We start from the raw sequence: 13,187 nt of genomic DNA on the forward strand, positions 1-13,187 counted from the left end.
CAGACCTGCTGATCAAGGAACTACACATCGAGGCAGCAAGAACAACTCGAGTGCCATCAGCTGGAAACAGCAGCAGTGATGCTCCAGTATACTAGCCAGCTAAGACGGAGCCACAGTCCTGCTGTTTACACATAGTATATACACATAGCGGGGTACAGGCCAGACACATTCACCACTGCAACACAACTCCTTCCAGGATGCGCTAACAGGGACAGATGCGAAAATAAATCAGGAACCAGAGCCCATATGCTACTGGGGCTCAACTGAAGTCAATACCATGTTCCCATTGGAAGGGGCCGGGCCTGTCACATCCAACCTGCAGAACCAGACAAATGTGAGCGGCAAAGCCCAAGCTGCAGCCGCACAGATGTCTGCCAAGAGGGCGCTTTGAAAAAGGGCCCACGATGTGGCAATGCTTCGAGTCGTGTGGGCCACCAGGTATCCAGGCACTGTGGTCCCAGTGGACTCATAGGCCATGGTAATAGTGTCCACAATCCAATGCGATAGGCGCTGCTCTTCAATAACAAACATGTTGCCTTTTGCGCTGTCCGCCCATCTCAGAAGCCATGCCAGCAAAACATGTCTCCTCCCCATTCGCAGGTCCTGATATTTTAGATTTAATTCAGCAAGAAGCTGTGCTGCAAGATGCGACTCTTCTGCAACTTCTCACATTCGCACCTTGTGAACATTTTTACTTGAATCCTGCCCTTTGTCTGTAGTAATACTATATCATTCACCTAAAACACGATAGGTAACATGAAATGAATGTCAATCGCAAGACGCACAGGAACAACACTTCATTTTCTGATATTTTCTGATTCATAGGAGTTGATTTTTTTATGAAAAAAAAAACAAAACATCTGGATCTTTAAATTCAGCATTTGGTAGATGAGCAAAGCAAACAAAACAAAACAAGGCAAGACACTCAAGCCCCTTTCTTCCAGGAATCAATTATGACAAATAGCTTATATACACTGTAATGACCTTTACAATAATGTTGGACTTGATTTGACAGGAGATTAGGACCTTTTGTTTTTTTTGGACCATAAAAGTTATTGGTTTCGTAACATATGTGTTTTTACTAGATGTACCACGTGGCAACAAGGAAAGCACATAAGAAAATCTGACAATGACAGTAGGTCACTGAAGCCATCAGATCTCTCCACTATCCCATAGACCATGTCATTCCATCACAGTGTCTAGCTGAATTTCAAAAGGTCCCACTGTATTAACCTGCATCTGGTATCTTGACAATGTATTCCATGCATTAATAATTCCCTCTGTAAAAAAGGGATTCCTAGAACTGGTGCATAGGCTACTCTTGACAAGGGCTGTCATATTCTCTTTCGGTCATTTAAGGTAAACTGTCTGAATGTATTTATCCATCAAGAATTAATATGTAATAGTGTATGTGAACTAAAGATATGCGTTTCCTGAAAAAGGCGAATACATTTCTACTACTATGCAACACAATTTGAGTCTATTAATTCAGTTGGGAAATTAGACTAATTTAATTAATCCTAACGTCTTAATTTAAAAACCCTTCCACGTTGTTCAATTTGAGTGAAATAATTAGAAATGTAACAAGAGATTTGGTGGATAAATGCATGTTTACAGCTTTTTAAAAGTTCAAGAGATAAAAGACAAATGGACCTTGAGTAGCATTAGTCTATGATACCTAAAATAACATTGAGTAGTCCATGACTAGTTGTAATTTGGGTCTGTGAAACCAGACTTCGTTAAACTACACTTTGGGCAGGATTAATGTTGTCACTCAAGAGGCATTAGCGGCATGTCTGCTAATGGAAATCGCGCTGCTAAACTTCCGTCGTATTAAAGCAAGCTTGTTTTGAAAGCATAGAGCCCGCCCTCGCTTCAGAGGCGTCTCCAAAGCCACGCCCCCTCTATCACACATGCGCACACACAAAGCAGAGTCTCAGCGCCAGGAGGAGAGAGGTGTGGGTGGAATCGATCGCAACAGTTTCAGATTACCGCATGTCTCATTCATAGGTTAGACATTACAATAATAACAAGCGTAAACATCTTATTTATGGTTATTATGTTTTTTTAAAATAGTAGCTGCGGCTCGCCTTCAATTCTCGCGCTCGCTCTGCACAGCGTCAAGGTTCCCGCGCTGATGACGTGTGATTGTCTGCGCGAACAAGTTGCGCGGCGGTATGCAAATATAAATTGACAGACAGGAAGGACATCCTATCATTACATTCGGACCGAATGCAATGATTGGTCGATGATTTTTTATTCCTGTCCCTTCCACAGAAGATATATATCTATTTTTTTTTACATTTAGACCACTTAATTTACTGATTGCTATCGGGATGTGAAGAGACTTTCAACCAGTATAACAAAAAATGTTTCTGGAAAAGATTGCATACCCTACCTTTAAATCTGACCCGATTTGCGCAACAAAATGTACTTCTCGCAGCTCCTTTCTTGCACGACGCGAGAGAATAAAATAAAGCTTTCACACAGACGCTACTACAAAACTACACAACTGTACTCAGCCGTGGAAAAATGTTTAGTTAGATATTGCTTTTTTCTCTTTTTTAATGTAAACCCCATTATGTGCAAATTTGACGTTTGCTATTAGCGGCTGGATAAAGTTGTATTTAATAATGCACAGCAATAGAGAAGGGCCGGTGTTCTGACAAAAGCGAATTTGCCTAGCGAAAGTACGCGTGCGGAGTGAACACGCCCATAAATCTGTTGGTAATAATTATGTACATTTAAAATGATTTTGACCGTGTTATTTCATAGTGACCAATTTGCTATTTACGCATAGATGATATGATGAGCTACATAGGGTTTGAAAGCTTCTAATACAGTAATAGTGTTGAAAAACAGAGGGAAGCCTATTCTGACAGGTCCCTTCTGTCCGACAGGATGAGCTGCCTCGGATTCGAAGTGTTAAAATACAGTAAGTGCTGAAAAACAGCTGGTAGCCCATTCAGACAGGTCCTTTATGTGTAACAGTATGAGCTGCTTAATATTTTAAGTCGGGGCAGCTCATTTCAACAGGTAGCCCATTGTTTTCAGATACCGGGCAGCCCATCCTGATAGGGAAGCGCAGTTTGTCAGAACACCGGATAAAATCAAAACTTTGACACACCTGCTAATAGCAAACTAGAAACCTGTACATCATTATGGTTATATTTCTGATTATAAGAAAGTGGCATCTTACTAAAAGTGATGCCACAACTGAGTACATTTCTGTTGTTTTCTATTAGCGGGTGGGTCAAAGTTTTGATATAATCCCAGCCTAGGAGTGGTCACATTTTCGCTGTATTAAATCAAGAAAATATCTGCAAGAAAACAACCTGAAAATGATTTCGCAGGTCCTCTAGTTTTAGACAACTTCACGGCTATGGCACAGTGTAAAGAAAGCCCGTCTGGCACAGATTTGCGCAGGCGCTGCTCAGTGGGTTAATTCGCAGCCTCCGCGGCTCTGAGTGTCCAGTGGAAATAACTGATTATTGCTACAGTAACCGCAACATCCATACAAAGGAAATGCTGTCTATTATTTGAGAAAATATGTTGATATTGAATGTAATTTTATATTATGTTTTTTTCCGGCAATGTGTCTGTTCGTTATGTTTTTTTAACATATTTGTCCATGAGTTATTTGTTTAATTCACTTGTTCATTTATTCTGTTGCTTTTGTTCGTTGTTCTGAAAACTCTTTTATGTCTTAAAAAATGTTTCCTTCTTAGATCTTTCATGAGAGTAGTGCCTAAAGTAGTTCTAAACTTAAGAGCAATACAAAGTGCAATACTACAGCAGTTCTTGATTTGAGAATTCACTGTTGTCACATCCAGATACTCCGCCTAGATAGAAAGTATACTTCTTTGCAGTTTATCTGTACGTTGAACCACGTAAAGTAATGCACTCACCGTAGATTTAATTTGTATTCTAATTTATGTATTATGTAATATGAAGTAATATCCTTGCAGAATACTCTGAACTCGGTAAAACCAACAGTCTGCTGCACTGTCTAGTTAAAAACAGAAAGCCTTTGTACCCTGGTAAGTTATTTTAGCACTGATACCTGCAGTGCATACACAATCTGGCAACACTTGGAACATTTTCATTACAAATTCAGTATTGAATGGTTCATTCCTCATTCTGTAGACCCACGATGAAGATATATATATTGTGTTGATGTTTATGTTTGTTTAGTGTAAGCTAAAGTCGACTCTCTGCAGTGATATTCTCTGGTTTGAAATTGGTTTGAAATAAGTTCATTACATACTACTTGTCCTGCTAAGCATTCATTTAAAAAGACACTTACCAGCATCTTACATTGTTTTTGATGAATGAGCTTTTGCACAGCTCAGGAATTCCTCCCCCAGTATCAGCATGTTTAATTAGGCTTATAATGTTTTGCTACTTAAAACTTATACTGTTGAGTAATTTGGTCCTAATGAGGTTTTCTATTGCATAGCCTTTTCATTAACTCAATTGCAAAGCTAGATGCATAAAGTTCCCATAAGTGATATATAATGATATATATCATCCTCATCATCAGCAGCCTATATCGATCCACTGCTGGATGAAGACCTCCTCAAGATGATTTCACTGACTTCCCTCTTCCATGTCATGCCTGAAAATATTTATTATTTCAACTTCCCTGTCTATTATGATGTTTCCTTCTAACTCTTTTTTAAAATTTACATACATACATACATACATACATACATACATACATACATACAGTGAGGGAAAAAAGTATTTGATCCCCTGCTGATTTTGTATGTTTGCCCACTGACAAAGAAATTATCAGTCTATAATTTTAGTGGTAGGTGTATTTTAACAGTGAGAGACAGAATAACAATAAAAAAATCCAGAAAAACTCCAGCCTGCACAGTGGTAACAAGGCATGATGGATCCATGTTCTCATTCTGTTTACGCCAAATTCTGACTCTACCATCTGAATGTCTCAACAGAAATCGAGACTCATCAGACCAGGCAACATTTTTCCAGTCTTGTGCAAATTGTAGCCTCTTTTTCCTATTTGTAGTGGAGATGAGTGGTACCAGGTGGGGTCTTCTGCTGTTGTAGCCCATCCGCCTCAAGGTTGTACGTGTTGTGGCTTCACAAATGCTTTGCTGCATACCTCGGTTGTAACAAGTGGTTATTTCAGTCAAAGTTTGCCAAAGGGACTTAGAAAAAGAAAAGAGATTGATAATGGTTTGAAATTAGTTGCTGATTCATACAGATCAAGGATCAGTTTAGATGAGATTAGAGACGTCACTTGCTTTCTGGATATTTCCCTGGCATCAAGGTTATCGTTAAAAACATTAATATTCATGTCGCTTTAAACCACAATTTTCTAGGCCAGTTCTTCAGAGATTTTTCAATTATATATCTGAAAATCACACAAAAGCCTTGAAGCCAGAATACATTGGACAATAGAAACCTCAGACAAGTACTTCATTTTCCTCTGCTGGACAAAACTGCAACAGAGTAATTTCTGTTTCCAAGTGATCAAGGTGATGAAAAACAGCCAGCTAGTCCCTTGGATGTGCGACAACTCTGTTTGGGACCCTATAAGGCCTGTTACTATGAGTTGTCATATTTATTTCAAAGTAATCACAGACCCTGCAAGACATTTGGAAAACAATGGACAATCTCCAGCACATACAAAAAGCAACTGAAGTAAAACATTAAACCCTAGTTGAAACTTACTGTAAGAATTTCTGCGTAACATTAACAAAACCAAAACATGATCAGAAAAGTAAATATAATTCCTCAGAATACCACTGCAAGAGATACTGTATTAAAAGACCGTAATACTGTAAATAACATTAACTTATTATGTAACTCATTAAGATTGCAGTGGTTTGATGAAGAGATAATTAGGTCACACATTATAATAAGGTATATATCAAAATGCTACAAATACATTAATATAAACTACTTTTATATTTTTTTATCTCAATCACTATTATCAAGATTAAGAATAGTTACATTTATATTTATATATACAGTGAGGGAAAAAAGTATTTGATCCCCTGCTGATTTTGTACATTTGCCCACTGACAAAGAAATTATCAGTCTATATTTTTAATGGTAGGTGTATTTTAACAGTGAGAGACAGAATAACAACAAAAAATCCATTTCAAACGCAAACGCATTTCAAAAAAGTTATAAATTGATTTGCATGTTAATGAGTGAAATAAGTATTTGATCCCCTATCAATCAGCAAGATTTCTGGCTCCCAGGTGTCTTTTATACAGGTAACGAGCTGAGATTAGGAACACTCTCTTAAAGAGAGTGCTCCTAATCTCAGCTCGTTACCTGTATATAAGACACCTGTCTACAGAAGCAATCAATCAATCAGCTCGTTACCTGTATAAAAGACACCTGTCTACAGAAGCAATCAATCAATCAGATTCCAAACTCTCCACCATGGCCAAGACCAAAGAGCTGTCCAAGGATGTCAGGGACAAGATTGTAGACCTACACAAGTGTGAAGGAGTTGAAATCGTCTGACGGCAGTGTTGTCTTGCCATTAAATGCCACCCCTCCTTCACTTTAGACAGATTAGTCCACTAAGGACTAATGCAACATATACACAAACTTGTAGCCACATATCGCTATCACTGTTGTGAAGTTGAGCTGTTTTTGTTTTGGCGTAAAATGAAAATGCAATGTTTGTTTATAACGCAAAAGAAAAGACTTACCCAGTTTACATGAAGAAATATAAGCCATCGCATGCAGGGTGCACACTGTGTGAGATGGGGCATATTTTAATCTTGTTAACTGATGGTTGCGTGATAGTATAAAACTCTTTCAGGGTATTGATTTTATGACTTTGCAACTCCCGCAGTAAAAGGTAATGTTTAAAGGAGTGCGCACGCGCACAGTATCGTAATTTACCTCAGAGGCTTGAAAAGAGAAGTGAACACAACACAACACAACACAACACAACACAACACAACCAAAAACTTGTTTGTTTGTGATTCCGCTCTCTGTTTATTGAGAGTGTGTATTTTGTTTTGTGTTTCTTTTGATTTACTTTGTCCTATTTCTTGTTTTGTTCCTGTGTACTGCTCATTTTTAGTCTTCCGGGCATCAAACAATCTTAGACTTTCTGAGAATTGTGCTCCAGATTGCCCCTTCAGTATTACGGCACAAGGCTCCACGCTTACAACAAGGCTGGAATGGGCTACAAGACCATCGCCAAGCAGCTTGGTGAGAAGGTGACAACAGTTGGTGTGATTATTCGCAAATGGAAGAAAGGAAGGACTGAAATCCTGCAGCGCCCGCAAGGTCCCCCTGCTCAAGAAAGCACATGTACAGGCCCGTCTGAAGTTTGCCAATGAACAACTGAATGATTCAGAGGAGAACTGGGTGAAAGTGTTGTGGTCAGATGAGACCAAAATCGAGCTCTTTGGCATCAACTCAACTCGCTGTGTTTGGAGGAGGAGGAATGACCCCAAGAACACCATCCCCACTGTCAAACATGGAGGTGGAAACATTATGCTTTGGGGGTGTTTTTCTGCTAAGGGGACAGGACAACTGCACCGAATCAAAGGGACAATGGACAGGGCCATGTACCGTCAAATCTTGGGTGAGAACCTCCTTCCCTCAGCCAGGGCATTGAAAATGGGTCGTGGATGGGTATTCCAAGCATGACAATGACCCAAAACACACAGCCAAGGCAACAAAGGAGTGGCTCAAGAAGAAGCACATTAAGATCCTGGAGTGGCCTAGCCAGTCTCCAGACCTTAATCTCATAGAAAATCTGTGGAGGGAGCTGAAGGTTCGAGTTGCCAAACGTCAGCCTCGAAACCTTAATGACTTGGAGAGGATCTGCAAAGAGGAGTGGGACAAAATACCTCCTGAGATGTGTGCAAACCTGGTGGCCAACTACAAGAAACGTCTGACCTCTGTGATTGCCAACAAGGGTTTTGCCACCAACTACTAAGTCGAAAGGGTCAAATACTTATTTCCCTCATTAACATGCAAATCAATTTACAACTTTTTTGAAATGCGTTTTTCTGGATTGTTTTTTTTGGTTATTCTGTCTCTCACTGTTAAAATACACCTACCATTAAAATTATAGATTGATAATTTCTTTGTCAGTGGGCAAATGTACAAAATCAGCAGGGGATCAAATACTTTTTTCCCTCACTGTGTGTGTGTGTGTGCTATATCTACAGTGACTCTCAAAGGTATTCACCCCCCTTGGATTTTTCCACATTTCATTGTTACAACATGAAAACAGAATGGATTTATTCAGGATTTTTTGCCACTGATCAACACATAATGTCAAAGTCAAAAATATGATCTGGAAATTGTTCTAAATTAATTACAAATACTAAACAGAAAATAAGTGAATGCATAATTAATAACCCCTTTTGCTATGACACACCTGATTGAGCTGTGGTGAAACCAATTGTCTTTAGAAGTGACATAATTAATTGAATGGAGTCCACCTCCAATTAAGGTGCAATTAAGGTGTGTCACATGATTTCAAGTTAAATACACCTGTCTCTGGGAGGTCCCACAGTTGGTTAGTACAATTCCTAACAAAAACTACATCATGAAGATGAAGGAACATTAAATGCAAATCCGGAATAAGGTTATTCTAAAGCACCAATCAGGGGTAGGATATAAGAACATTTCCATGGCATTGAATATACCCCTGAGCACAGTAAAGTCCATTATTAAGACATGATATTAAGATCAGGCCATCCTCAAAAACTGAGTGTCCGGGTGAAAAGGGTACTAGTCATGGAGGCCAAGAGGCCTATGGCAACTCTAAAGGAGTTACAGTCTTCCACAACTGAACTGGGAGACACTGTGCATACTGTAACAATAGCCCGGGTGCTTCACAAAAGTGGCCTTTATGGGAGAGTGGCAAAACGAAAGCCATTGTTGAAAATAACTCACATCAAATCTTGGCTAGAGTTGCCAGAAGGCATGTGGGAGACTCTGAGACCAAGTGTATGAAGATTCTATGGTCTGATGAGACCAAAATAAAAAAAATTGGCCTTAACGCTAAGCACTACGTTTGGTGCAATCCTAACACCGCACATCATCATGAGAACAACATCCCTACCGTGAAGCATGGTGGTGGCAGCATCATGCTATGGGGATGCTGCAAAGCAAAGAGTAATCCTGGAAAAAAACCTGCTGAAATCTGCAAGAGACCTGGGACTTGGGAGAAGATTCGTCTTCCAGCAGGACAATGACCCCAAACATACAGCCAAAGCCACACTGGATTGGCTTAAAAACAAAAAGGTCAATGTCCTGGAGTGGCCCAGTCAAAGCCCGGACCTCAATCCAATTGAGAATATGTGGAAAGAGTTTAAAATTGCTGAAAAGGTCCACAATACTTTTGAGAGCCACGGTATATCTATCTAAATACATAGGCTACATTTCAAGGACTCTCAGCAAGAAATCTTAAAATGACTTAAAATTAACCTGAATAAGCTTTGTTAAATCTATGAAAAGTTATGTCTACCTTAGACAACAAATCAGCACAGACTGAGATATGATTTAAGAAATCCAAAGAAGAGTACAAATGGGATGGAGTGTACTTGGAAGAAACAGCATGCTGTTGAATATAAATCTACCCATTTACCTAGAGAAAAGTATTTGATCAGTGCATACTACCAGTGCTCACTTATGTGTGTGAAACCTGGCCACTTAATGCAAAAATGATACAGAAACTGCAAACAACTCAAAGAAGCATGGAAAGATGTATGCTTGGAATAACAAGAAGAGATAGAAACATAAATTAATGGATCCGAGATCAAAACAAAATTCGTGACATTACTGAAAGAGTGAAAATGTTAAAATGGCAATGGGCCGGACACATTGCAAAGAACATCAGATCAAAGACAGACAAAAGAAGCTATTGAATGGATACCAAGAGATGAAAAAAGACCTAAAAGACGACAACCTAAAAGATGGAAAAGAGAAGCTGTAGATGAAAGCATGTGGAAACATCTTGGGGAGGCCTTCATCCAAGTCAATAGTCAATGGTCACTTCCAAGCTCTCTCTCTCTCTCTCTCCATCTCTGTCTCGCTCGCTCGCTGTCTATGTATGTACAGATAAAAAACATACTTGTGTCTGCATTACCTGTTGATAAATAGTCTTACAAATAATGACTAAACTAAATATGGAATAACATACTGTTATACCTATCACCTAACAATAAAATATGTACACTGGTCGTTCATATCACGTTTTGTAAATGTTTTTGCTCAACATACTCACTGTTCAAGCATGCTGTATTCCTACATCTTTTGCTCTATAGCTGCTGTGTTTTTGCACTATAATCTACTGAATTACTGTTTTGTATGCTGTCATTTTGCTTAAAAGAATTAAAAGATTAGTAACTTATGTTGCTTTTTAAACGTTGTTTTCTGAAAGAGTCATCTTGTATATGTGTTTGTTTGTGCTGTCACTGTAGGTGGTGTGTGACAGAATATGCTAGTTGGCTTATTTTAGCGACTACTGTTTCCACTGAGAGGCAGAGTTACCATGAACATGTCCACACATGCACCAGTGAATTACTTGTAACAAATAATGTCTGAAAGTCACAGTACCTATAGAACATTGTTTCTGTTCCTGTGGTGCCACAGTGATTTCAGTTATTTTGTTTAGATGCCAAGAGAGGCTGTGCCCTACTTTGTGGGGACTGTTACTCCCAATACTCCAAAGCATATGTCTCTGCTCATTCAAAGGAGATTTGCTGGCAGTACTATGAACAATCTCTAAAATGGGACTCTAGTTTAGAGCAGTTGTGGGTGGCCCTGGTCCTGGAGAGCTGTAGTTCTGCAGGGATGTGTGGGTCTCTTTAAATGGACCTATGCTTATAACCAGGAAACAATCCTCAGTTGGTATAATTTAGCAAATAAATGGCTTGAATAAGTTATCAAGAACCTGAGTGAAACAAACCAATAAAAGACCAAGTGGACACTCAGGACCAGAGATGGCTACCACTATTCTATACTCTACCCTTTTAAGAAGCCTCCAAAATGAAATCAGACTACATTGCATCCTATACCAGTTTCTGCACAACATATTGCTGTTAGAGACATTACTTCACTATCGATGTGCAGACCACTGGGATGTACTATACAGAGGGGTGCAATAGAAACAGAATTGATTAAGAATCCTCAAGATGGACCTCATACATCACTACAAACATTCAGAAGGAGACAGCATTGGAGGTCTGTTAATATAGCACCAGTGATGTGAGAATCTGTAGCCCTACTGAGATGAATGCATTGGAAAATGACCAGCTGTGACCTTTATGATTCCAAGTACATTTCGCTCTGCCTTTATTGGAGATGTGTAAGTCATGTATCATTTCTCTCACTGGACTCAATGAAAACCCGTGTTTGAATTCCATCTTCAGTTGCAGATTTTACAAGACTTTGGGAGTGTGGAAACAGCAAGTGATAGTTGACATGAAAGCATCAAAGCCTAACATTTTATAATCATGCACACCTTGCAAAGTTGTCTCTAAATTGCCGGAGACATGCCTTGCAGTACATGGGTCGCATTTGAGAGGATCTTTCTAATCAAAATCCCAGTGTCTGTTCTGCAACTGTACAGTCACACAAGAACACTTTAAAGTCTCTGTTCTGAGCCCCACTTGCTTCTGAAATTGCAGCATTGAAAATAAAAAATGCTCCCAGCTGACTCACCTAGAACTCGCAGTCTCTCTGCTCCTACCACAACTTCTTGGTCGTCCGCAGAAAATAGTAACTTCCCAGTGTTGGACTTTATTTCCAATAGCTTGCTGCGTGCTTCCACTCCATTCGATCCTGAAACAAAAAAATGATATGAAGTATTGAAAAAAACTAAAAACTCTAACAACAATGTTATAACTATCAATAGAATGTCATGCTTGTCCTACCTTGTAAACTACAAGGAGAGAGAGAGAGAGAGAGAGAGAGAGAGAGAGAGAGAGAGAGAGAGAGAGAGAGAGAGAGAGAGAGAGCTTGGAGAAAAAGCTACATATTTCTAAATTTGTTCCATGTCAGATAGCTGTCTTAACTATATGAGCAAAAGCCATTCTCTTGGAAAAAGCTTCTGAACACCACAAGCAGGATTGATTTTAGCATTCCCTGTCTCCAGTTCAGCCTGTTCAAGAGCACACATATCTGCTACTCACTGACTCACTTAATCTCCTTACCCAATAATCAAGACGAATAACTAAAATGTCACAGAAGTGCAGGATTCACTGAATGTTTGGCTTAGGTTGCAAAAAAGTGTTTCATTCTGTGCAGCTGTCAGCCTTAATGTAATAGAGACTGGGAATATATCAAATGATAAAGAAAAGTTCCTTGATGCTATTTTAATAGCAAGTGTTCAATTCAACTGTAATCACATTCATTGGCACTCAGGCAGGATTTTCTTCATTTGAGGCACATGTAGACTTCTAGCACATGCTGTAGGTTTGTGTATGTCTTAATTTTATTTTGCTGTATTTGTTTTAAATAGTCATATTCTATTCATAAAATTACTTTTTCTTCCACCACAAAATCAATTCCACCAGCTCCTCTAATCCTATTCACCTCAGAAGCCATCACAAGAATTCTTATCACAAGAATGACAAAACCAAATAATCAAATGAGAATGCCTTTTTATTCTCTTCAGTTTTTTTCCTCTGCAGCTTTCATTAGATTCAGCTATATTTTTGCCTGGTTCCATGCCCAAACCGATTATGCCAATGTGTAAAGGAAAAGCTTCTTTACAAACAGACAGAAAAAGACCAGAAAATTCAATTCATACTGCCCATGGCTTTAAAAGGTATTAAAATTCAATCAAGCTGTCATGAGTGAAGATGTCCTTCAAACATATGCGTTAGTATCAGAGACACCTCCTGAAGTTTCACACATACCTGGAGTTCATAATATAGTAATAAAATCTAAATTATCACATTCAGAGTACTGGTAGGCTATAATATAACACTTACAGAGCCCTGCCATATATCACATCACATTCAGTCAGCCTTTAATCATTCAAACACAGTTATAGTGTAATAGTAATATCATGTAATAGTTTGTTCTCATTAGCATAACATACACTGGGATTTAATACAATTGTAACTTGCCACACAATATATGTTTGATTGAACTCTGACATTATTCATAAATTGTTTAATCACACCAGCTATTAACAATGGCCTCATTTTACATTT

General features: G+C 38.9%; 1 protein-coding gene across 4 annotated transcripts in view; it reads right to left on the reverse strand.

Moving 5' to 3' along the window:
• The window catches only part of sgcd (sarcoglycan, delta (dystrophin-associated glycoprotein)), a 154,085-nt gene that overhangs the window by 67,609 nt on the left and 73,289 nt on the right, over positions 1-13,187 (reverse strand). For all 4 annotated transcript variants that reach the window (XR_010820922.1, XM_066716460.1, XM_066716458.1 and 1 more), the window contains one exon: positions 11,689-11,808. Coding sequence is in view for 3 of the 4 variants with exons in the window: in XM_066716460.1 (XP_066572557.1) it covers positions 11,689-11,808 (120 nt within the window). In the remaining variant the exon portion in view is untranslated. The remainder of the gene's footprint in view (positions 1-11,688; positions 11,809-13,187) is intronic.

This window comes from Amia ocellicauda, chromosome 11 (genome assembly GCF_036373705.1).
Source record: "Amia ocellicauda isolate fAmiCal2 chromosome 11, fAmiCal2.hap1, whole genome shotgun sequence".
Taxonomy (NCBI): domain Eukaryota; kingdom Metazoa; phylum Chordata; class Actinopteri; order Amiiformes; family Amiidae; genus Amia; species Amia ocellicauda.